Source organism: Acomys minous (genome assembly GCF_964271855.1).
Source record: "Acomys minous genome assembly, chromosome: 11".
Classification (NCBI taxonomy): Eukaryota; Metazoa; Chordata; class Mammalia; order Rodentia; family Muridae; genus Acomys; species Acomys minous.
The window spans coordinates 53,487,856-53,514,269 of record NC_140492.1 but is presented as its reverse complement, the minus strand read 5'-3'; the positions used below and the strand labels follow the sequence as shown (position 1 = coordinate 53,514,269).

The window sequence follows — 26,414 nt, the reverse complement described above, 5'->3', positions numbered from 1 at the left end:
CCCTCTCTGCTCTTTGAGATATACAAAATTGAGGGGCAGTGACATGAGAGGCCTCTGTGAAGGTGCCCTACAACCTACCTTTTCTTTCTTGGAGCATTACTTAGAAATCAGAATTTCAGGGACCACATTCCCAGCAGGCAGGGAGAAGCTTACAAGGGGAGGGAACATGAGCCCCTCAGGCAGCCAGGGCTGTGGAGTACAGCTTGGATCCTCATAGTTTGGTTCTGTGGTGCAATGCACACGGGGAAGGCTCAGGAGGGTTGCAGGACTGCCTCTGCCCAGCCAGGAGCAAGAGCTGCAGATCTCTGTGCCGTTGCCCCCATTTTAAAAAGGTGTCTAGAGCTAAATGTCGGGGCACCTGCCAATAATAACAACGGAAAACTGAAAGACGGATTTGGGGAATAAAAGTGCAGGTGGAAATAGCAGCCCACATGGAAAATTTCCTTAACATTTTGGGAAGCAGTATAGTCATTGTCTCGTTCTCTGAGGCAAAGGGGCAGGTTAACCCCCAATGCTTGCTGGGTCCAGTGAAATTGTCTTTTATTTTGTTAGTCACAGTCTCTCCCCACGGCACCCTCATCCTATCCAGAAACTCACTTCTGTTTTCTTTCCATTTAATTACTTAACCAGACAAGGTCTTTCTAGGTGAGCCAGGCTGGCCTTGAACTCACAACCTTCCTGCCTTAGGCTTCCCTAGGCGGTAGTATAAAAAGCTGATGCAAAGCTTGGTTTACATCCTCATTTTTCCCTAGGAGGGGGGTCTACTCACAGCAAATTCAGTTTTGGTTTGTGTTCCCCAATTAAGACAGCAGATCTCATTGTTGAGCAATTTAAGGAGAAGAGTTAAAATTTTACCTACCCGTGTGTGTGTGTGTGTGTGTGTGTGTGTGTGTGTGTGTGTGTGTGTGTAGGGAGTAGAAGAGAAAGCTGGACAACTTGGCTAATGTTTCAATCTCAAAGATCTGGGCTGAAGCTGTCACTACCTGTTCTTTCCACCACTGTCCCCATGATCATCTTCCTGAGCTCTGAAGAGCCGGGCAAAGGCAGGGCTCTCATCCTGGTGCTAAGTCCTTGCTCTGTGCTTCTGCTTTTCAGAAGCCACCTCTGCCCTACAGTTCAGGTCCTGTTGTCCACCATCTTAGGATGGCTGACATAAATGAGACAGAGGGGCTTTTTCTCCCAACTGTACCTGGAGGCTATTAGAAAATTAATACGTGGTACATGTGTGCAAGCCAGAGGACAACGTTCAGGATCAGTTTTCTCCCATTGTTCTGTGGGTTGCGGGCAGCAGTTCTCAACCTGTGCATCTTGACCTTTTGGGGGGGGGCAAACGACCCTTTCACAGGGGGTCCCGTATCAGGTATCCTGCAGATCAGATAGTTGCATTACCATTCATAACAGTAGCAAAATTACAGGTATGATGCAGCGATGAAATAATGTTGGGGTCGGGGGCCACCACAGCAGGAGGGACTCTATCAAAGGGTCGCAGCATTAGGAAGGTTGAGAACCGCCAGCTCTTGGGGAGAGAACTCAGCTTGTCAAAGTGCCTTTACCTGCTGAGCCACAGGCCCCCTGGCTACAAGTTTAAGTTTTATCAATCACTTAAAACTTATCATAAACCATTTTTATTAAATTATTCATCACCATGGCTAGATTTTTTAAAAAGTAATGATCAGAAAAAAAAATTACAGAAAAAGGTTAATTTTCCTTAGAACCACAGACCTTCAGGTCTCTGGGGGATAATTGCTGTGTGGCTTCCAGATCGTCTTCGTGAGTGCGTTCTTGTTATGGCTATGGATGTTAAGCAATGCTGGGGGACCCCTCTATGCCATCTCCCATCACTGCCACTGTGCTTGTCCTATGCCAGGCACTGGTCTCTCAGGTCCTCTCAAGCCCAGCTTCACCCCACCCCCAAGCCAGGGCCTCTGCACCTTCTGTTTCTTGTCACCCACTTCACCAGATACCGGTCTAATCTGTACCCTCACTTTATCCCTATCTGTTCAGATTCCGCCACATGGAGAGAACTCTGGTGACCCTAAAATAGCAGCCAGTGTCCATCCGTATCTCCCCAGCCCCGAGCTATTTTTCCTCATAGTGTGTATTAACAGCTCTCATGGGACACTGACATAAGCTTTTATCATCTCCTCCCCCTCTCTTTCATTTAAGTAGAACTTTCAGCGAATAAGGATTGTATCTGCCTTGTTCACCATTAAATCTCCAGGCCCTGGAACTTTGCTTCCAGCTGCCTATAGAAAGTACTAACAAACAACTGTTGAACGGAAGAAACGAGTGAATGTGTTAATATATTGTTATATACCTGAAAATGGCAAACGTGTGGGCAACACTTTGAAGGCAGTGCCACTCTAGGAGCACCCTCCTCTATGGTGCCACTCTAGGAGCACTCTCCTCTATGGTGCTACCCTAGGAGCACTCTCCTCTATGGTGCCACTCTAGAAGCACTCTCCTCTATGGTGAACACTGTCTTGCCGGGGTCAGCTCCTCAACTTTAGATCTCTGGCAGGGTGGCCAATCAGTTTGGTTTCCCCAAGGCTAAAGGTTTTGGTGGACAGGGACTTCCTTCCTCTCTTTCTTCCTTCTTTCCGTCTTCTCTTCCTCCCTCCCTTCCTTCCTTCTTTCCTTCCCTCTTTTCCTCCCTCCCTCCTTTCTTCCTTTCTTTTTTAAAAAAAAAAGTCTTAAAAGATTTATTTTTATTTATTTATGTTTATGTGTGTGTGTGTGCCTGAGTTACTGTGTCGCTTGCATGAAGGTGTTTAAGGAGGCCAGAGGGCACAGGGTCGCCTGCAACTGAAGTTACAGGTAGTTGTGACTCCCTGGTGCTGGGAACCAAACTCAAGGTTTTTGTAAGAGTAGTAAGTGCTCTTAATTGCTGACCCATTTCTCCCCTGCCCCATTTTATTTTTAAGTGTGTGCGTGTGTGCCATATCCAAGTGCCCACGGAGGACAGAGGTGTTGGAGCCCTTTGGAGCTGGACTTAAAAGTGGTTATGAACTGAAAGAGCAGGACACTCATAACTGCAGAGCCACCTCTCCAGTCCCAAGGATGTTCCAATTTCAAAAACATCCCTGGCAAGCCAAGACAGTTGCTTTTCAACTCCCCCCCCCCCCACCCCATAGCCATCTTGGGCTCAGAACCCACTTGTCACTGTGAGTTGCTATTTTGCCCCAAGCAACATTTTGGGTAACTTATGTGAGTCAACAAACTTGTGAGCAAACATTTGTCGAATAACCACTCCAATATTTTCTTGTAGCTAGAAGGAAGAAACACAATGATGAGTAAAATAAACACGGTCCTGCCCTTAGGCAGCCTTTTTCCAAGACAGTGTTATCTCTGTGTAGCCTTGGCTGTCCTGGAACTCACTCTGTAGACCAGGCTGGCCTCGAACTTAGAGATCCATCTGCCTTGGCCTCCGAGTGCTGGGATGAAAGTTGTACGCCGCCTCGGCCTGGCCTTATAATTGAACCGAGGACATTGATACATAAAGAAAGGACTTCAAGGGCGGCGGTAGAGACAGCTCAAGAGAAAACCCAGACCCTATGTAAAATCTGGAAATGGCCCACGTGCCTATCAGCCGACCACTGGGTGGAGACTGGTGGAGGCAGTGTGCCCCTGTAGTCCCCTCACCAGGGCACCGCGGCCAAATGCTCAGTGAGAGACTTCCTCAAGGGAATAAGGGGAGACTGAGAGAAAGATACCTAAGGCCCTTCTGCATCTGCGTACACAGGGGCATGCAAGCGCCCTTCTTCTGGAAAGAATCCCAATACCAGCGCCATAAATAACTCAACCACTCTTCCCTAGGAACTCCAAACTGGTAACTTTCATTTGAGGTTAATAAATTTAACTGGATCAATGAGAAGAAAAATTGAACTTTCTCTAAACTGAACGTTGCATTTTTCTCTGTAGAGAAAGGTACGTTGAATATTTGCTTCTAAAGGTACCAGGTTCTGTGTCCTGGAACATGGAGATGTTGCCTTATTTGAGAGAGAGAAGAAGAAGAAAAAAAAAAAGCCAGTGGTCTTGGCAGCTGGGATTAAGCTCAGAAGCCTGAATAGGGGCATGATTCTAGATTCTCCAGACCGCCCCCAAATGTGCTTTACAGCTTTCCTTACAAGAGGGACACAGAGGAAGCACATGCAGAAGAGAGCTGCACATGACCCTGAGGGCAGAGAATGAAGTATGTGGCCAGCATCCATACATGCCAACAGCTATTAGAGGCAGGAGAGGCGAGGAACACTTTGCTCTCCAGGGGCCTCTGGAGGGAGTGCACCCCTGGGAAACCTGACACACCTTCAACGCTTGGTTTTCAGGGGTGTGACAGAATAAGTTAGTGCCATGGTCAGCTGCTTTAATTGTCAACTTGGCACAATCTAGAATCACCAAGAGAGGGACAGGTTGGCTTGTGGCCTATCTCTGTGGAATTTTCTTTTCCTCCCTCCCTCCCTTCCCTCTCCCCACCTCCCCCATCCCCCACCCCCTCCCCCACAAAAGGGTCTTACTAGGTATCCCGCAGGGCACAGACCAGGCTTGCATCAATCCCAGAGAAATCCACCTGCCTCTGCCTCCCAGGTGCTGGGATTAAAGGCATGCGCCACCAGGCCCAGAATGGAGGGATTTTTTTTTTTAATTGAGTAGGGGGAAGACCAGTCCTGAATGTGGGAAGCTGCTCCTCGGGCGGGCACACGTGACTGATTTGCAGAGGATGATTTGCAGGAGTCAGCTCTCTCGTTGCATTCTATGAGTCCTGAGGATTTAACTCGGATTCTTAGGCATGGTAGCAAGCTCCTATGCTTGCCTCCCAAGAGCCCCAAAAGTTGCTTTTTTAAAAAATTTTGTTTTATTTTACTATTTTATGTGCACGGGTCGTTTGCCTGCATGCAGTCACTTGCATGCAGTGCCCAAGGAAGCCAGAAGAGGGCACCAGGACCCTTAGAACTAGGGTTAAAGTTGAGGGCTTAAAAGATTGTAGAGTGTTAGGAATCGAACTCAGGTCTGAGAGAAGAGCAGCCAGTGCTCTTAACGTCAGAGCCATCCCTCTCCAGCTCTAAACTGGTTTTGTCAGGGTATTTTTGCCCTAGCAACAGGAAATGAAACTAGGGCAGTCAGTTTGTGGTAATTTGTTACAGCAGTCATGGAAACTAATAACTTGAAATTTGAAAAAAAAAAATCCTTTTCCCCCCCTACTACTTAGAAGGGATCACTATCAACCTACTTGCCCAAGTACCAGAAAAGAAGGCGCCTCCCCCAGGCCTCCCAGCTCCCAGTGCGAGCACCGGCATGCCGTCCTATGCTCTTGCACAGACTATTTTCTGCCTATTTGATTTCATACGGTGGCCAGTAAATATTCTTTGAAGATGTATCTTTTCCTGCCTGCACAGTTTTAAGACAATAGATTAGTCATTTATTTATCTTCGATGGTAGAGATGTAGCTGTTCTCCAACATTTGGATGTTATGTGTAACACCACAGTGAATAGAGTGGTACCTCAGTTATTTGTGTTCATGTCTAATTATTACTCTAAAATTGAGCCCCAGAGTTACTGGATTAAAGAGCTTAATGTTTTTAGAACCTTGATCATAATTTCAAATGACCTTCTGGGATGCCCACCTAACTTACAGTTCCAGTAGAAGATTGTAAAGGTAGGTCTTCTCACAGGCCTGCAAACAATGTTTAAATGTATTTTTAAGTGACTTGGAAATGGCTCAGCAGGGAAGAGCACATACTGGTTCTGCAAAGAACCCGGGCTTGGTTCTCAGTGTTCACATGGCAGCTCACGGCCACCTGTGACTCAGTTCCAGTGATCCAGCGCCCTCTTCTGGCCTCCTAGGAACCCACATGTGTATGATGCACATAAACTCATGGGTGCATACATATACATGTAAGTGGAAACAAATAAATCTTTAAAAAAATTTATTTTTGGTTTTTTCAAGACAGGGTCTCTCTGTGTTATCTTGGCTGTCCTGGACTTGCTTTGTAGACCAGGCTGGCCTCAAACTCACAGCGATCAGCCTGCCTCTGCCTCCCAAGTGCTGGGATTAAAGGCATACGCCACCACACCCGGCTAAATCTTTAAAAATTTAATGAGCAAATATATCTTTCTACTAGTTTTCATATAATTATGTTTTTCTGAATTGCCTTTTGAAGTCTTTTGTTCATTTATGAAGTGCAGTGTTATGTATTTTTCTTTTTATTGATAAGCAGTAGTTCTTTATAATTAGGGAATATTAATCTCTTTGTCATTTCAATCAGAACGGTGTATTTTTAATAGATGGTCTTATGTAGCCCTGACTGGCCTTTCACTTGACAAATAGCTGCAGCTGGCCTTGAATTCCCAAATTCTCAATCCTTTGCCTTCACCTCCTACTGCTGAGATTACAGTACAGCATCATGCTCTGATTGTGTGTGTGTGTACATATAGATATGTTATATATATTATCTAATTTTATGAGTATGGGGCTTTTGACAGCATGTATACCTGTACACCACATGGTTGCCTAGTGCCTGAGGAGGTCAGAAGAGTATGTCGAATTCCCTGGAACTGGAGTTGTAGATGATTATGAACCACCATGTGGGTTCACTGGAAGAGAAGCCAGTGTTCTTAACTACCAAGCCATCTCTTCAGCCCAAGGGGGGAATATATATATATATATATATATATATATATATATATACATACACACACACATACATATATACATATATATACATACATATATACATATATATACATACATATATATGTATATATCTTACATTATATATATGTATAAGTACATATAATCTTTCCATCAATCTAAATTATTTTTTGTAATTAATACTTTACATTTTAATTTTTAGTGTATTTGTCTTTAGTTATTTTTTTCCCTTTGCTTTTATAGTTAGGACATTCTTTGGCACTCTAGACCTGCTAAATGGCAGGAAGGCAACTTGTTTCACACACACACACACAAACACACACACACACACACACACACACACACACACACACACACACACGTCCTTAGCTGACTCTCAACCCTGCTTGTGGACCTCGTTCCTCAGTGTGTTTCCTGTTACATCACTCAGTAGCTGAGGCTCTCAGAACCCACACTGCGTTTGAGCGCTGTGGGAGTGGTGAGCAGAATTTCAATGTTTATCTCCACCTATGGGCAACATTTATCTGTGAATGAGTGACAGTAGCACCTCCTTCATAAGGTGCACCAGAGTAGTCACTCAATTACAAGGCAGGGGTTATCATTTTTAATATTCTTATCCTATGAACATTTGTAATCCTCTTACTAATCCTATTAGGTAGCATTTGACTTCACCTGTGCAAGTAAATCAAGCAGAATGTGAAAGTGTCATAGAGCTGTTTCCACACGCCTGAGGGTCTGATTATACCATCAGATTCATTAGTGCAGTCAAAGGCACCACTGAAGGACAAGCTCTGTAAAGAGCTTAGCATCAGGAGGGCCCTACTTCCAGAGGAAGCAGTGGTCAAAACAAAACATCGCCATTGTGTTTGTTAGTGTCAATCAACTGTCTAAATTCCTGTCATTTCCTTCAGTCAGATGAAAAGGGTTTTTTTTTTTTCATATATTTTCCCAGTCCCTGTGGGAGGACTGAAAGAGGACCACTATAAGGGCAGGAGCAGGGTGGAAGAGTAAGTGTTGACCCAAGGCTGCTGACAGAGTTAGGGGGAAAAAAACCCCAACAACCATTTCTGAAGTTTCTTCTCAAGAATTTTCCCCTAGCCATTCACAACTCTATGCTAGTTGGCACCTAAAAGTTGCTGTGGACACCAAGATTTAGGATTAAGGTTTCTGGGTGCTCTGGGTTAATTTTCACTAAAACTTATTGTAGTCTGTGGGAAGGGTTATGAAAGCCAATATACAGAAAGAGCTAATACTAATTAATATACAAAAGAGCTAATCATGAAAATAAATGCCACTATTGCCTTTCCTTCCTTTTAGACCTTTTAAAAATTACTTTTTTTCTCCCCTTAAAAATTACTTGTGGTGTTTGTGTGCATTCCTGCATGCCATGGCACATGTGTGCAGGTTGTGGGACACACTGTGGGGGGCAGTTCTCTCTTTCTCCCATGTTGGTCTCAGACACTAAACTCAGGCTGTCAGTCCGGGCAGCTGAGGTTCCTCATCACCTCAAGCTTACCTGCCTTTCTTTTAAGATTTATTTATTTTTTGTTTATAGATGTGTGTAATTGAATTTATGTGCACTACACGTGTGCAGGGTGCTCAAGGAGGCCTGAGGGTGTAGAACCTCCTGGAATGGAATTACAGGTGGTTTTCCTGATTGAACCACCTTCTCCAGCCCTTTCAAGCCTTTTGTTTTGTTTTGTTTTTTTGTTTTTCAAAGGCTGGCCTCAAACTCAGAGAGATCTGTCTGCCTTTGCCTACTCATGTGCTGGAATTACAGGTGCACGCCACCGCCTCCCAGCTCCAACTGTGCCTGACTGCCTTCCTTCCTTAAGATTTATTTATTTATTAAGTATATAGTGTTTTGCCTGTATGTACACCTGCACACCAGAAGAGGGCACCAGATCTCATTATAGATGGTTGTGAGCCACCATGTGGTTGCTGGGAATTGAACTTGAGACCTTTGGAAGAGCAGCCAGTGCTCTTAACCTCTGAGCCATCTCTCCAGCCTCCAAGCCTTTCTTAATATAGGTCTATGTATCTTGCTTCCCCTCACCCCTACTTTTCAATTATTGCTGTGACCTTGTTCTTATATCATTGAAAACATTTAAATCCATTGTTAGGTTCCAAGCTCAAGTCTTAAGACTAATTATTCATTTATTTCTGCTTGAGTTTGAAGAACTTTTCATGTGGTTAAAAGTTTATTACAGGATATTGAGAAACATCCTTTTGTGCCGCTGGAGCCCAGATCTGGCCGTCTTCTATCCATGATGCTAATTCAGGCAGACCTCCAGCACTCCACTGGCCTTGCAGGGATGAGGGAGTGCTCCTTCTACCATCTCTGGTGCTCCTCTGACTTGTCCTCCTTTCTTTCCTTTCCTGACTAAATTCTGTAGTCACCAATTTTAGGCAACTCTTACCTGTCCCTCCATTTGCTTTTCCATTAAGCCATCTGGCCTATAATCTACCTATGCAGGCACACGTGGTAAGTCCTATGTTAGCTTTTTTTATTTATTTAAATTTTATCTTTCTTTTATATGCATTGGTGTTTTGCCTGTATATTTATCGGTGTGAGGGTGTCAGATCCCCTGGAACTGGAGTTACAGACAGTGGTGAGCTGCCATGTGGGTGCTGGGAACTGAACCTGTATCCTCTGGAAGAGCAGCCAGTGCTCTTAACCACTGAGGCATCTCTCTAACCCCATTTATTAAAAAATTTTGAGCCGGGCGTGGTGGCGCACGCCTTTAATCCCAGCACTCGGGAGGCAGAGGCAGGAGGATTGATGTGAGTTCGAGGCCAGCCTGGTCTACAAAGTGAGTCCAGGACAGCCAGGGCTACACAGGGAAACCCCGTCTTGAAAAACCAAAAAAAAAAAAAAAAAAAAAATATATATATATATATATATATTTAACATGATTAATTATTAGTTTTTATTATAATATTTTCAGATAAATTCTGATCTTGCCCGGTCTCTCCTCGCTTTCTCCCCTCTGCCTGAGCCCCCTTGTCCCCTTCCACCCACCAAAGTCTCTTTCTACATTCATGTCCCATGTGTCCTGTTGCCCTCTCTCCTACTTGCACTCCCCTTTTTGCCTTTCTGGGTCTACACTAGTTTCCTAGCCCACACTTACTCCCAATTACACACACACACAGGCATCACGAGCTTGGATCTGAACTTGAGAGGAAGCTCACAGGCTCTGTCTCTCTGTGCCTGGCTAGCCTTGACTATCTTGGACTCACCTTGTAGACCAGGCTGGCCCCGAACTCACAGCGATCGCCTGCCTCTGCCTCCCAAGTGCTGGGATTAGAGGCCTGCACCACCACCGCCAGGCTCTGGCTGCCTTGTCAAACCTGACTTTAGTGGTTACTTTATGCTCGTTTTGAGCCGTTACTCTCTTCTCTGCTCACCCATGGCTGCCTCATTTGGTGTCCATGCAGCTTGAGTGCAGCTATCCTGCTGAGCAGCTCACTGGCCTCTCCCATCCTCTCTGCCATGGCCCAGGTGCTTTTCTGTTTCCTTTCTTTTCTTAGTTTTCCAACCTAGTCTTTTTATATTGGGGGTGGGCAGTGAGCTTTATCTCCCCCTTTCTACTTCCGGGTCTCTTTTCTCAATCCCCCCCAAGCAAATGCAGAAGGGGTGCTCCTTTGGAAACGAACCACGATGCACCAGGGGCCTGAGGTTCCTGCCCTGCCTCTGCTGTGTGACCTTGGGCCAGCCACTTTACTTCTTTGGTTCTCAGTTTTCTCCCTGGACAACGAGGCACATCCAATTGAATCAACAGAGAAATAATTTAACCCAGCTCTCAAAACAAAGAGCATCGTTCTGAAAAAACCCGAGGAAGATACAGTTAAGCGAACAGTCCCCCACCGTCGTACATCCACCGCTATGCTGCGATAACGCCGACCAGCTGGTGAGTTGTATTATTGTTACTGCAGTGTTGAAACTGCCCTTGGCCGGTCCGCGCATCCCTCCCGCTAAACCACAATGGAAATCCAAACACTCACCGTGAATTTCTCATAGAGCTCGTAGGTCAGGAGGGGGTTGGGCAGCTCCCTGAAGTAGAGCTTGCACAGGGAGCCCACGCAGTGGATGTCTTGGAGGTACACTTCTCTTGTTAGATCTGGACATTGGTCTGAGCCAAACTCTTGCCTGAAACAACACAGACGGAGACATAACAGTCCTTGGAAGGGGCGCTCTGTCAGCAGCCGCATGGACGCATGGGGTAGGAAGAGCCCACGCTGCTCATGTGCCTGGACTCTTTGTTTTTCCTTCATTAATTACCTTATTTATTCGCTTTACATCTTGATCGCAGACCCCCCCTCCCCCTTCTCCTCCCAGTCCCACTCTCACATCCCCTCCCCCCCGCCCCCCCTGCCCCCCCCGCCCCGCCCGACTCCCCATCTTCTCAGAGAAGGCAAGTCCTCCCCCTCCCCCATGGGGACCAACCCAGCCTGGCACACCAAGACACAGCAGGACTAAGGCACATCTTCTCCCACTGAGGCCAGACAAGGCAGCCCAGCTAAGAGAAAGGGATTCGAAGGCAGAGGCAGGCCCTGCTCCTGTTGTCAGGGGACCCACATGAAGACTAAGCTGCACATCTGCCACATATGTGGCACCAGGAGGCCGTTGGAGAGACACCAGTTTTGAAACCAAAGCTTTCTTGGAAGTTGGCTGTGAGTTGAGGTCAGAAAGCTTATTTGTGACCACATGTTCCCCCCACGGTACTGTATCTATCTGTGTTTTGGTCATGGGCACTGGGAGAATATAAAAAGTTTGCACCCCCCCCAAAAAAAAGCCTACTGAGGTTTCAGTTTTTCCAAAGCATTACTCAAAATGAAATTCTATTTTAGCAGTGTGACCCCTCAAACTGGGAAGTGGGGTGAGGTGGGGCTCGTCAGGGTTGGGGCGGGTGTCAGGTCTTATCACATATGTCCACAGTGATGTCACACACTCGTTTCACCCAAGGCTTGAGCACTTAACTCAACTATCTCTGTACCATTTTTTGAAGGCTGCTTAGTGGTGACCTCTACTGTCACTTCCGTGTGACTGTCTTATGCAGTTCACAGTGGGGTTCTAGGAACACCAAAGTCACCCAGCTCCAGGTTAGGCATCTGTGCTGTTTTCTTTCTTTCTTTTTCTTTCCTTTTGGTTTACGTTGTTTGAAACAGGGTCTCACTATGTAGGCCAGGTTGGTCTTGAACTCACGTCTTTACTCCTTCAGCCTCTTGAGTGTTGGGATCACAGGCCTGTGCCACGAGCTCCAGTTTAAGCTTTGCGTCAAATTAGAAAATATTTCCTTACAAGGTTATGTGAACGCTTTGCCTCCAACTGTACATACTTGTAAACTACAAATATGGTTGTTAAATGAACCATATTTTAATGTGGTTTTAATATGGAAGCTAAGCTTCTACGTGGACTCCTTGGTCAGTGAGGAAGTGATAAACCCCACAAGACTCTGAGAGTCAGCATTTTCAAAGCAGCCCATTGGCTGGCTCTACTCTGGTTCTGTCTCTTCAAAGAGGAGAGGGGAGCTCTCCAATACTGTGAGACCCTCAGGGTAACTCATGGGCCCCCCAAGAAGAGAGCTGTCCCACGAATCGGTGGACACATGTGAATGTGTTTCTCTGAGAGCAGAAGAGAAGAATCTAGAATTTATTCATTTCTTTTGCCCATATATTCCCTCACCAAGACTTAGGCAATTTTTAAATGAAAAAGACTCTGCACTACCTAAGTATCTTTCTGGGATGCCAGCCACTACATCTGAGAGTCAACCCCTAAGAAATACTGCTGGGAGTGAAGCTCAGTGTGGGGCACTTGGCTTGCAAGCTCCAGGGTCAGTGCTGATCCCTAGCAAGAAAAAAAAAATGCCAATAAAATTCTAAGGCATACTCATGCCGAGCGTGGTAGCACACACCTATAATCCCAGGGTTTAGGAGATGAGGAAAAAAAAATTGTGAGTTCACAGCTAGTCAGGTACACAGTGAGACCCTGTCTTAAAAAGCAAACAAACCGGGCTGGAGAGATGACTCAGGTTAGGAGCACTGTCTGCTCTTCCAAAGGTCCTGAGTTCAATTCCCAGCAACCACAAGGTGGCTTACAGCCATCTATACTGAGATCTGGTGCCCTCTTCTGGTGTTCAGGTGAAACACCTGTATACATAATAAATAAATAAACCTTTAAAAAAAAAATCAAATCTTAAAAAAAAAATTGTCTCACACATGCTACTATAACAATTAAAAAAAAAAGGCAAACAAATCACCCAAACAGCTGGGTGTGGCTGTGCACACCTTTGATCCTAGCGCTTGCCAGGCAGAGGCAGGTGGGTCTCTGTGAGTTTAAGGCCATTCTGGTTTACGGAGTGACACCTTGTCTCAAACCAAAACACGACAAAACTCTAACAACAACAACAACAACAGAAAGCATACTTGCAAATTAAATGATGTGTCCACAGGTTCTTGAAAGCACAATGTTAGCGCACGTGGCTAGCATATACAAGGCCTTGGGTTTCAGCCTAGCACCACTTTTTTTTTTTTTAATTATACTTAGCTGGCTGCTGATGGCGTACACCTTTAATCCCAGCACCTGGGAGGCAGAGGCAGACCAAGATCTGTGAGTTTGAGGCCAGAGTGGTCCACAGAGTGAGTTTCAGGACAGCCAAAGCTGGCTACACAGAGAAACCTTGTCTTGGGAAAAAAAAAAATCTATACTGGATACAAACCAATTATTTTTTTTTAAATATCCATAAAATTGTTTTCTTTGCTATGATTTAATGACAAGTAAGATCTGGAGAGGATGGGCCAGATAGAAGGTAAAAGATAAAACCTTGAATTATATAATAATAATCTGCATAATATATCACAATTTATATACTGACTTTTCAATGAGAGTGTTCTGCATAAGCAGGGGAATTGCTCTGAGTTCCAGGCATGCCTGGGCTAAAGAGTAAGATCCAGTCTTTAAAAAATATTTAAAAAGTCGGATGAGGTGGCACATGCCTTTAATCCCACCACTCAGGGAGGTAGAGGTAGGTGGGTCGCGGTGAGTTCAAAGCCAGCCTGGTCTACAAAGCAAGTCCAGGACAGAAACTCTCAAAAAACAAACAAACAAACAAAATTAAAAATGTATATTTTTATTATTTTAGAATTTATATTTATAATTAACAAACAATAGTAAGTATATTTTTTAAGCCACTAAATGTTGTTTTGGTATTATACATAATAAGCAAAACACATAAGCCTATTGCTTTAGTCAGAGAAAAATACATATGTATTTCAATATATTTTATATATTCTATATCCACTCTATACATATCTTTTTTAATTTAAAGGTTCTTGCCTTTCTTGTTTGCTTGTTTGTTTGTTTTTTGAGACAGGGCTCCTCTGTGTAGCTTTGGCTGTCCTGGAACTCACTCTGTAGACCAGGCTGGCCTCAAACTCAGAGATTCGCCTGCCTCTGCCTCCTGAGTGCTAGGATTAAAGTCGTGTGCCATCACACCCAGCTGGCCCTTATCTTTTAAATGAGATAAGAGGATAAATCCAACTTATTATAAATTACTCATAGGTCATTCATTTTAAAAAATTATTGGTGTATGGGGAAGTTGCCATTGATTGTATGTAGAGGTCAAAGGACAACTTTGTGGAATCAGTTCTTCCCTCCTACTTATGTAGGGATTGAACTCAGATCACTGGACTTGCCCAGCAACCATCATTACCTGTGGAGCCATATCATGACCCCAAGTAACTTAATAATATCCAGATGTTTTGGCCGGGCGTGGTGGTGCACGCCTTTAATCCCAGCACTCAGAAGGCAGAGGTGGGTGGATTGCTGTGAGTTCGAGGCCAGCCTGGTCTACAAAGTGAGTCCAGGACAGCCAAGGCTAACACAGAGAGACCCTGTCTCAAAAAAAAAAAAAAAAAAAAGAAAAGAAAAGAAAAAGAAAAATAATATCCAGCTTAAAAATATCAATTAGAGAAGTGAACAGTTGTGCAGACTTCTAACTTTTCAACCATCTAAAATATCAAGAGCGTATCCAAAGAAAACGCCTTGAGGGCCTGGGAATTCTGAACATTATTCAAGGAACCCTACTCTAACTAGGCTTTGGAAAACTATGTTTCCTAATGTGTACTTTAGAAGGATAAACCCGGCCCAAGACAAAGAAAGAGGCGTTTCCACCTGGCTGGGAGCCTCCCGATTAGAAATGCCGCGTACCCAGCGGCTCCTAGTGGAAGCTGTCTTTCAGGATTCTGGTATACCCAGAAACTGTCTCTCAGGGTTCTGGTATCCCCAGAAACTGCCAGCAGAGACGCAATGAAGGAAAGCTCACTGGAGAATTCTGAGCTCCTCTTTTGGCTTACCTTAGCCGCTGGATGTTTGAGGTGACACCTGAGAGCCGATAGATGCCATCCACAATGCCGTGAGTCTCTATGAATTCAGCACAGCTCTTCAGCACGTATGGAACTATAAAGAAGAAGAGGGAAACAGCCAAGTGTGAGATGCAAATCTGTCCTGTAAAGACACCCGCGTGCGAAGAGAAACATGAGGGACTCGGCAGGGCTACCAGGGGGAGCAATTACCTATAAGTGATAGACAATGCTCCTTAGGGACGTAATAACATTTTATTATTATTTTTGGTATTTCCAGACAGTGTTTCCTCTGTATAGCCCTAGCTGCTCTGGAACTCACTCTGTAGACCAGGCTGGCCTTGAACTCAGAGTTCCCCAGGCTCCCAAGCGCTGGGATTAGAGGCATGCACTACCACTGCCTGGCTTAAATACTTTTTGAAATTTTAAATAAAACTTAATACCTCAGTCAGAGTCATAGGGGAGGGGAGTAAGGGGAAAATGGGAGGGAGGGAGGAATGGGAGGATACAAGGGATGGGATAACAATTGAGATATAATATGAATAAATTAATATATATTTATTTTAAAAACTTAATACATTTTATTCATTATTTATTAGTACATAAAATTAAAAAAATTATATGAAACAAAATTTAAGATAAATAAAAAAAGTATAAAAATACTTTTAAAAAAAAGTGTGTTTGAGGCATGGTGGGTGTGGTGGTGCACATTTGTAATCTGGGCACTGAGTTCGAGGACGGCCTGGACTATGAAACCCTGTTTCAAACAAGCAAACAAACAAACAAGTAAAACAACATGCCTGTCTTCATATGTCTTAAGATGCTTTTAACAGTTTAAAATTCACGGAATTTTATCCATTCATAAGTGGTAAATACTCTCCTTTCAAAGGTGAGAACCCAAACTTTTCTCTTACTCAGTTATTTAAATGGGTCATATACAAAAAGCTCTAATACAGCCTCTTGCATGTGCACCCTCCCAGCATTCAGAGCTAGTGGATGGCTGCGTTGTCCTCTGCTGGGTTGACCAGAGTGATGGCATGACACGTGTCTTTTAGATGCACAGAGGGAGCTGCAAGTCACCTGTTACTTGAGTTTCTTGACCAGTCGGCCTGAGGTCCCCTTGTGAGAGTGCATGGTAACTTGGTGTGGGACAGCCCAACCCTCAGACCGAAGTCTTTTGTGGCTCTTGGGGACCTAAGGGTGAGGCAGGTCCTCTATGAACTGTGAATTGGACAGTGCTGCGCCACTACTCCGAACACACACCCCTCCTCTCTTGGATCAGACTGATATCAATTCCTTTATGCTTATTACACAAGCTTACTCCTACACTCGCATCCGTACTAGGCTGAATTTTTCTGGTTTTGAGACAGGGCTTTGGTATATAGGTTGGCCTTGAACTCATCAAGTTTCCTGCCTATCGCTCGGGCTTAGGCAAACACCACTGCATCTGGCTTCCTCTGGGTAGATGTAGGTGTTCAAATGCAACATTCTACCCAGATGCAAGGGTTTCTGGCTCCAACAGTCTCGTTGTTGTTACTGGGTGCTAGAGGACCTAACCCAGGGATGCTTGGATGCAAGGCAAGAGCTCTATTACCAAGTTGCACCCTCAAACCACCGAATTCTCCGTCACAACGCCTTCAAAGTGTCTCCTTTCTCTTTCTGCTTTGAAATAATTGTAAGTTAGACACTTTATCAAGTCCATCATACTTAAAAATATTCTGCCCATCCCTCAAAGGCTAACACATACCAGGAGCCTCTCCCTTCAAAAACATTCTGATTTTGCCCATGGCTTATCCTGAAAGACGGGAATCTTCCAGTTAACCCAGGTACAAAGAGGTCAGGGAGTGGAATTTGGATTGGAAATATCAGAGGCCAGAGACCACAGAGGTGGATCTGCTTCCTGTGAGTGACTAGAGGGGAGGGGGCGTGGGGAGGGGGAGCAGGCCAGGATCCCAGATGCTCCTCCCATCTTTGACAAGAAAAGCCAGAGTTGGCTCTGTTTTATTGCATAGAAACTTTTTGCTAAGTCCGTGTGTCTTACTCTAAAGAGAGAAACAGGAAGAGTGCAGTGCTACACACACACACACACACACACACACACACACACACACACACACGAGAGAGAGAGAGAGAGAGAGAGAGAGAGAGAGAGAGGGAGGGAGGGAGGGAGGGAGGGAGGGAGGGAGGGAGAATTTCTGTGGTGTAGACAATAGCTGACTCTTCTTTACCTTGTCACTTGTGTGTGGCTGAGAGGGCAGATGCTAAAGTGCCTTTGTGGCCTGGGGTTAAAACATATAATGAAGGCAGCAGTGATAGTAATCTCATTCTAGGACTGAAATTATCCTCGAAAACATTTAGCCCAGATCCTAGATCTCAGAGGTACTCTGCAATGACAGCTGTTACTTCTGTTTGTGGCTGATGAAGGGCATGAATTTATAATTTCTTGTTGTTGTTGTTGGTGGTGGTGGTGGTGACAACAGAGCTTACTGAGCTTCTCCCATACAAATGAGCTGTCAAAACTCATCTCTACTTTTTGAAATGGCTGATGTTCCTCTTTGAGAGTGATTTTGCTTCTGGGGGGGGGTCTCTGTGTGTTTAGGTGACTCTGTGAGATCTCTGTGTGGTTTAGGTGACTCTATAGGGGTCTCTCTGTGTTTAGGTGACTCTGTGGGGGTGTCTGTGTGTTTAGTTGACTCTGTGGGTTTCTCTCTGTGTTTAGGTGACTCTGTGAGATCTCTGTGTGGTTTAGGTGACTCTATAGGGGTCTCTCTGTGTTTAGGTGACTCTGTGGGGGTGTCTGTGTGTTTAGTTGACTCTGTGGGTTTCTCTCTGTGTTTAGGTGACTCTGTGAGATCTCTGTGTGGTTTAGGTGACTCTATAGGGGTCTCTCTGTGTTTAGGTGACTGTGTGGGGTCTTTCTGTTAGGTGACTCTGTGGGGTGTCTGTGTGTTTAGGTGACTCTGAGGCCTCTGTGTCTTTAGGTGACTCTATAGGGGGTCTCTGTGTTTAGGTGACTCTGTGGGTCTCTGTGTGTTTAGGTGACTTTATGGGGTCTCTGTGTGTTTAGGTGACTCTGTGAGGTCTCTGTGTCTTTAGGTGACTCTATAGGGGGTCTCTGTGTGTTTAGGTGGCTCTGTGGGGGTCTCTGTGTGTTTAGGTGACTCTATAGGGGGTCTCTGTGTGTTTAGGTGGCTCTGTGGGGGTCTCTGTGTGTTTAGGTGACTCTGTGAGGCCTCTGTGTGTTTAGGTGACTATAGGGGGTCTCTGTGTGTTTAGGTGACTCTGTGAGGTCTCTGTGTGTTTAGGTGACTCTGTGAGGTCTCTGTGTCTTTAGGTGACTCTGTGGGGCACAAAGGCATATTTTAGAGATGGGGAAGCCCTTGTTCCCAGCTCTGAATGAGAGGGAGGTGGGGGTCCTATTGTAACTCCCCTCAGAAAGAGGGCACAGCCCCAGCCCCAAGCTTGTTAGCTATCCTGCACTCTCATCTTGGACCAAGTGGGAGGGTGCAGGTTTCCATCACTTTGAGCAGCAGGACAGGAGTCATTCCATCTCCTCGCTTAGAGCAGTCTAGGGTGTCCTGAGCCACCACAGCTGCAAAGCCACTAGCGAGAGCTTGTGAGATGCAGATGTCCATACACATCGAGGGGATCTTGTCACCATGCACATTACAACCCCCCCCAGGAGGTTGGGGGCCCCTGTGCTGCCAATCTGCAGTGACACTCAGGGTGACAGGGGCTTACAGAGAACTGGTACTGGGGGATAGTGCTGCTGGGGCCACCAGATGGCTAGAACTTCCTGCTTCCAGAGGACCTACGTTTAGTTTCCAGCACCCACGCTGAGTGGCTCAGACCACCTGTGGCTCCAGCTCCAGGGGATCTGACACCTTGTTCTGGCCTCCGTGGGCACCCTCACAAACCCGACCTTCAGACATTCATACGTGCATGCACACAGGTATATATGCCTGCACACGCACATGTACACGCACATATGCCCCCATACGTGCCAAAAAACTTCAGTTTGGTCTCCAAGTCTCAGTATTCCGTAGTCTGTTGTTTTCCCGACTTCAGCTACATTGAGGACACTTTAGAATTTGGATCAGGGTAGAATCCTGATAGAAAAGAACTGAGCGGCTACAGATGGATTGAGAGTATCCCGAGTCAACACAGGCTCCAGAGGAGTGACTGCAGTTTGGAGCTACAGGCTTTCATCTATCAGGGGCCCAAAGAACTTTGAGTCTCTCCCACACAAGTTCACACAGTTACTGGCTAGGATACGATGTTATCATCTCTTTGATTTGTTTCATGGACACTTCTCTCCAACTCCCTTTTTTCTGTTTGCTTTTGTTTGTCCTGGATCAGCGCTCTTGAAAGCTAACTTCTGACCAGCACAGAGGTTTAGCCCAGGTTGTTCTGACCGAGAGAAAACCTTTCACCTGTCCCTTGTTTCCTTGCTTCTAACCAGACACAAGTAAAACGCACGTTTGCTCTGATGAACAGTGAGGTGAGCATCTGGGATCCCTGACCCCTCCAAAGGTCACAGTGGAAGATTTCCGTGTCGTCCCCCCCCCAAGAGAAGTCGTGACTCTGAACAGCCTCAGTTTCCTGGTGACTGGGGTTGGTAAATGAGAGCAAGCACAGTTCTGTTTGGTCACTGTGCAGGGGGGGGGGGTTTGGGAGGGTGGGGGGCTTGGGGGGGGCGGGTCGCTGAAGCACACTAAATTGCTCTTGTGTTTTCGGGGCACAGGCATGCCCCTTCCTGTTCTTAACGCTTATTGGTCACATTTCATCCCTCCCTGGGGTCTTACTCCTGACCTTCATGTAAAGTGTGGTGAATTGTGCTTCGGTAAAAACTGTTTTTAAGAAGCCAATAACAAAAGCAGCAACCCCAGGAAGTACAAATGAACCTGCAGAAGGAGAAGGTGGGGAAGCAGCCCCAGGCAGGTGGGGAGGGCAGAGGGGCTCGTGGACTGTGTGAGACCATAGGAAGATTCGGGTGCCTCTGGTTAGTGAACAGTGATGGAGCCGAGGGGCCTCTGGACTGTGTGAGACCATAGGAAGATTCGGGTGTCTCTGATTGGTGAAGAGTGATCGAGCCGAGAGGGGCGACAGAGCTGGAGGGAGACAAGCTGCCTAGGGAAGAGATCCTTTGAGACCACATTGTTGGGGGAGGGGATGACCGACACAACTGAGCCATCTCCATGCCCTTTCCAAGAGATGCAGATAAGGTTTTAACACCCCCCCCGCCCCGCCCACCGTGAGCAGGGCGTGGTGGTGCACGCTCTTAATCCCTAGGCAGGAAAATTTCTGTGAGTTTGAGGCCGGAAGCTAAAGGCAGGCGGATAGCTACGAGTTCGAGGCCAACCTGGTCTACAAGGTGAGTCCAGGACAGCCAAGGCTACACAGGGAAACCCTGTCTCGGTAAACCAAAACCAACAAACAAACAAACAAAACCAAAAACAACAAACAAAAAACACTCTCTCCCACCATTTTGTCCAGCACTGCAGGACTCAGAACTTCCGTAGAGTCCCCCCCCATCCCACCTTCCCCACCCCGGAATCTTAGAGCTCTCACAGTAGCACCATGAGAGTCTGTCTCTGTCAGCCCCTGCTCTTCCACGGGCCTCAGTTTCCCCGCTGAGCCTCCTCTGCTGTCTCTGTCCCTCTCCCATCCTTCCTGAGGCTCCTCACGCAGGTCCCTGGCCCCCTCATCTCTCTCTGATTGTCATTTTGTTGCTTCTTCTCTTCCTCCTGGCCTAAGGTAGAAAATTAAAGAAAAATGTGTAAACTTGTGCTATATTTGGGTAACAAAGTACAGTATACTTTCTGCCTTCTCAAAAACAAACAAACAAACAAACAACCCAAAACAACTACTTTCTACTTTTATAAGGAAATATATTAAATATATTGTGGTTTCAGTCTGGCCTTAGAGGAAAAATTATTTTCTTTTAAAAAACTTTTTTTTAGGGGGGGAGAGGGTGGTCTACACATGTAATCACTGTATCTTGGATGTGGAGGCAGGAGGGTCAGAAGTTCAAAGTCATCCTCAGCTACAGAGGGGTTATGAGGCAAGCCAGGGCTATACTGAGATTGGAACTGAGAGATTGCTCAGCAGGTCCAGAATCTGAGCTGGCATGTGGTAGAAGGAGAGTCAACCCCAGAAAACTCTGAACTCTACCCTACCTGGTGTGTTGCGCACAGGCCCTTCCCCTCACAAATATATTAAAAGAAAAAAAATTCAGTGCTGAAAAAAGTGACAAGGCCAGGGCTGTATCTCAAAGATACAGAGATGGGTGATGGACGTCAGTGCATTCGAGTTCATATGGCGTGATTCCATGCATTTAAAGCACTCCAAGGAATAGGGGCCAGAGAGCTCCAGGATAGGAGGAAGGCTTCTCGTCACTTATCATTGTCCATCTTTTCTTATGGTCATCCTCCTGGGGACACTCTGGTATTTAGTGTGGTTTTGATTTGCCTTTTGTGATAAAACTCAAATTACAAATAAAGTGAGTTCTTGAAAGTACATTTACAACCTAAAAACCATCACACTGGAAACAGCTGAACTTTCCACCGACTGGTCAATGGATAAGCAAAATGAAGAATTTGTTTAGAATAATACTATTCATTACTCCTGCCCAAAAACCCAATATTGATTATTAGTTACTGCCCATTTCACTGCTCTGAAGCCTTTAGTCAACTTTCTATTTCTATGAGTTTCCCTGTTTCAGAGTTTTTACAAAATTGGAATCTTAACATTGTGTGGCCTCATGATGGGCTTCCTTCACTTCAGAGCATCCATCTGCATTGCAGCATGTGTTGGTGTGTCATTCTTTTCCATGGCTCAATATTATTCTAAACAAATTCTTCATTTTGCTTATCCATTGGCCAGTCGGTGGAAAGTTCAGCTGTTTCCCTTCTTTGGCAATTATGAACAAAGAAGATTCCTCCATGTACGTGTGTGTGTGTGTGTGTGTGTGTGTGTGTGTGTGTGTGTGTGTGTGTGTGTAGAAAGTTTTAAATTTCTTTTGGCTATAGATCCAGAAATGGGAAGGTAAGTCCACATTCCCGTCTTGAGGAACTGCCAAACTGTTCTTCAAAACAGCTCCCTCCCCACTGGCCAACCTAGGAGGATTCCAGTCACTCCACACCCTTTCAACACCTGTTATTTTCTGTCTTTTCTTATGGTCATCCTCCTGGGGACACTCTGGTATTTACTGTGCTTTTGATTTGCATTTTGCTGATGACTAATGAAGCTCAGCATCTTTTCCTGGGGTGACGCGGCCATTTGTGTATCTTCTCTGGAGACTGCCTTTCAGCTCAACTTTCAGTTGAATTGTCATTTTGTGTAGTCATGATTGATCTTGAAGTACTCAGGATGTGAGACTCTCGTCATGTCTGCTTTTGGCAAATGTTTTCCTCTAAGCAGTGGGCTGCCTTTATACTTAAGTTGTTTTGTTTGTTTGTTTGTTTGTTTTTTAATTTAAAATTTTTTGAGGGCTGGAGAGATGGCTCAGCAGTTAAGAATACTGTCTGTCTGTTCTTCCAGAGGTCCTGAGTTCAATTCCCAGCAACCACGTGGTGGCTCATAACCATCTATAATGTGATCTGATACCCTCTTCTGGACTGTGGGTGTATATGTAGGCAGAGCACTGTATACATAATAAATAAATAAATAATTAAATATTTGAAACTAGAATATAATTGCATCATTGTCCCTTTCCCCTTCCTCCTTCCAGACCCCCCCACCTACCCCTCCTTGCTCTTTTTCAAATTCATGGTCTCTTTTTTCATCATATGTTGTTATATGCATACATGTATGCACACATATATTCCCAACTATAACCTGCTCAGGGTGTATAATGTTATTCATGCATACGTCTTCAGGGCTGACCATTTGGCACTGGCTAGCCAGTCGGTGCACTCTTTTGTGAAGAAGGCTATTTCTCCCATGCTTAGCATTTCTTAGTTGCCTGACATTGTCAAGGTTGGGTTGAGCCGTGTGGTCTTTCTTTCATCCACTTTGGCATGTCTATTGGTGTTGTCTTTGTTTACGCCATGTCTAGGCAATGAAGTATATGGGTAGATCTTCCAACATCACACAGAGATACAATGTCACTGCAAATTTCCTGATCCTCTGGCTCTTGCAGTCTTTCGCCCCCTCATCCACAATGTTCGCAGAGTCTTAGGTGCAAGGGTGTTCTGTAGATGCATCTATTGTGACTGGGCTTTACAACTCTGCATTGTGACTGGTTGTGATTTTCAGTCTGTTGCAAAGAGAAGCTTCTTTGGTTGGGGGAGGGGTGTCTTAGTTACAGTTTTATTACTGTAAAGGTACACCGTAACTCTTATAAAGGAAACATTTAATTGGGGCTGACTTATTGTTTCAGAGGTTTACTTCATTAACATCATGGCGGAAAGCATGGCAGCACACAGGCAGGCATGGTGGTGGAGAAGTGGAGAGTTCTACGTCTTGATCCACAGGTAGCAGAAGAAGATTGTGTCCCACACTGGGCATAGCTTGAGTATACATATGACCTCAAAGCCCCACCTCCACGGGGACACCCTTCCTTCAACAAGGACACACCTCCTAATAGTGCCACTCCCTATGGCCAAGCATCCAAACCCAGGAATCTACAGGGGCCGTTCCTTTTCAAACCACCAGGAGAGATGAGGACTGCACTTATCTATGGGTGTAAGGACAAACGCTTAGATTGTAGCTAGAGATTGTGCTGGTTTAGGGAAGTAGTGGTTGTAGCTTCTCCTCCAAGACCCATGACTTCATGAGCACTGGATAACTTGTTTTTCAAAATGTATTTATTTCATTTTAAAATTAATGTCTTCCCAGGCATGACAGCACATGCCTTTAATCCCAGAACTGGGAAGGCAGAGGCAGGTGGATCTCTGCATGTTCAAGGCCAGCCTGGTCTATGTGAAGAATTCCAGAGATACTGTAGTAAGACCTTATCTCAAAAATAAACAAAAACCAAAGCAAATGACCAAAAACAAACAAACAAAAACCAAAACTAACAACAACCCCCCCAAACCTAAACGAGAATAAATAAAACTGTTCTAAGATGGCATACAAAGGCACATATTTACTTACATAAAATTTAAAAACTCAATGCATCGTTGGCAATACTTGCACATATTTATGGTATTTTTTCAGGCTGAGAAGTTTAAAATTTGGATGAGATCCAATTACATAATTTTTTTTTCTTTTGTCATTTGTGTTTCTGATATCAGGAAGAAAATTTATCTCTGATTTATGTTGTTTCTGTACTTTGGTTCCCCACTATCACGTGCACAGGAAATAATGTTGCCAGCAACACAAACTGCTTCTTGTCCTAGATCTGGACACATGGATGAAGAGGCACACTGTCCTTTGGGACCTATGCCATTCTTCCACTCAAGGCTTTTCTGGAACCCACCTTAGGACTTGCTTTCAGAAGCCGTACGCATCAGCTCATGAAGAGCTAGAATGCGTAGTCTGGGTGTGGAGGCTCGTGCTCCTGGTCTGGGTACTCAGGCTGAGGCAGGGGGATTGCCATGAATCTGCATAGTGAGATCCAGGCCACGAACACAGGTTTCTAGCTGCTCTGAACCTGCTGCCTCCTCCATGCACATGCCGGACTTGCTAAGGGCACACCCCTGCCTTGGCCTGTCACCTCCTCTCCATGGGGAACTCCTCCACTCCCCTGACTTGGCCCTGATGCCTTCTTCGGGCAGAACTTCCTATGAGTTTACCTCGGCAGAGCCTTCTGTCTTGGTGGCACTCTCTAGAACTGTCCGAGCTCAGTCCAACTACAAATTATATTTATAGGTACAACTTTTTCATACACACATGCATAGATGAATACATTCTCAGTTCTTGGATTGGCAGAAATTTGTTAGGTTTTATGATGAGCGATGTTGACACAGTGTTGAGAAGAGCAGCTTTGCCAGATGTGGCCGACAAGATTACAGTGAAATTTGAGACTATCAAAATGACAGATTGTCAGAGTCATATACTCTTTGACTCAGCGGTTCCTTTTCTAGAAGTTTATCTTACAGATACTTTCCCCCCCCCCCTCCAAGACAGGGCTTCCCTGTGTAGCCTTGGCTGTCTTAGACTCACTTTGTAGACCAGGCTGGCCTCGAACTCAGAGATCCGCCTGCCTCTGCTTCCCCGAGTGCTGGGATTACAGGTAAGCACGAACACGTATGGCTAAGATATTCTTATATATAATAAATAAACTATTTTAAAAAGTTATTCACCATGGCAGCTTTGTTTAATAGAATAAGCTTATCTATTAAGAAAACACTCCCTAAGCCTGGCATGGTGGGGCACTCCTTTGATCCCATACTTGAACATCAGAGGCAGGCAGATCTCTGTGAGTTCGAGAACAGCCTGGTCTACAGAGCTAGCTCCAGATCAGCCAGGGTAACACAGAAAATCCTTTTTTGAAAAACCAAACCAACCAACAAAGAAACAAGATAAAAAAAAGAAAAAAAGAAAAAACCCAGTAACACAAATAATACTCAACACTCAAGATTGTAGAGTATTACATAATTACTAAAAAGATTAGCAAAACTTTCATGTACTGATATAGATTAGTTTTCAAGATATATCATTAAACAAAAATAACAAGATAGAGTTTGGAGGAATGTAATGGTATGCCAACACCAGTTTACTTTAGACAATAAGAGAACAGATATATCATCCACTTTTACATGAATAGTATATATGGGAGGACACGAAAGAAAGTCATAAATTCAGTAACTAACAGGAAGGAGCCAGGAAAATATATTCCTTCAGGATAAGTTGCCCTTAAATTTTTTCATAAGTACAGTTAACAAGTTACTGTGAGCCTGATCTGTCCAGCACCAGGTGAAATGTACTGTCTGTCTCTTTGCTCTCTCCATTTCTAACTGGGCTCCACTGAGATGCGGGACCTTCTGAGGAGACACTTTACGTGGCAGGCACTGCTATTGGTGGCTTTTCGTTTGTTTTGCAGCACTGTCTAGTCTACAATCAGCGCCCCCCAGCAAACAGATAAAGTTCATCCCTGTTTTGAAACATGAGAGTTGATTCTAAGGCTTAGGCAAATTGCCCCACAGTGCACAGCTTCTCCGTGCTGAGCTAGGCTCCAATTCCAGTTTTGTCTGATGCCACAGGCCATGCCTTTTCTATGACATCGCTGTGGTACAATGCAGAACAGAGAAAGCCCCAGGTCTACCAAGTTTTCTCCTTCAGGACAGGGCCTGTTAGCTGCACTTGCCTAAGGGGGACAGAAGAGTGGTCCCCTATCCTTGGCTGCTAAAGTGACTGACATAAATTCCACCACCACAGGCTTGCCTAGGTGCTAAACATTGTACTTATTAACCACTTAAAGTGTCTTTGAGAAATCTACAGAAGGATAGACATGACT

General features: G+C 45.1%; 1 protein-coding gene across 1 annotated transcript in view; it reads right to left on the bottom strand.

Annotated features, from left to right (window-relative positions):
- ARHGAP31 (Rho GTPase activating protein 31) overlaps positions 1-26,414 on the bottom strand; it is a 117,871-nt gene that overhangs the window by 30,032 nt on the left and 61,425 nt on the right. The window contains exons 2-3 of the mRNA XM_084801293.1: positions 15,005-15,107; positions 10,655-10,799 (exon numbers count right to left, since the gene is read on the bottom strand). Of these exons, the coding sequence (XP_084657419.1) occupies positions 10,655-10,799; positions 15,005-15,107 (248 nt within the window). The remainder of the gene's footprint in view (positions 1-10,654; positions 10,800-15,004; positions 15,108-26,414) is intronic.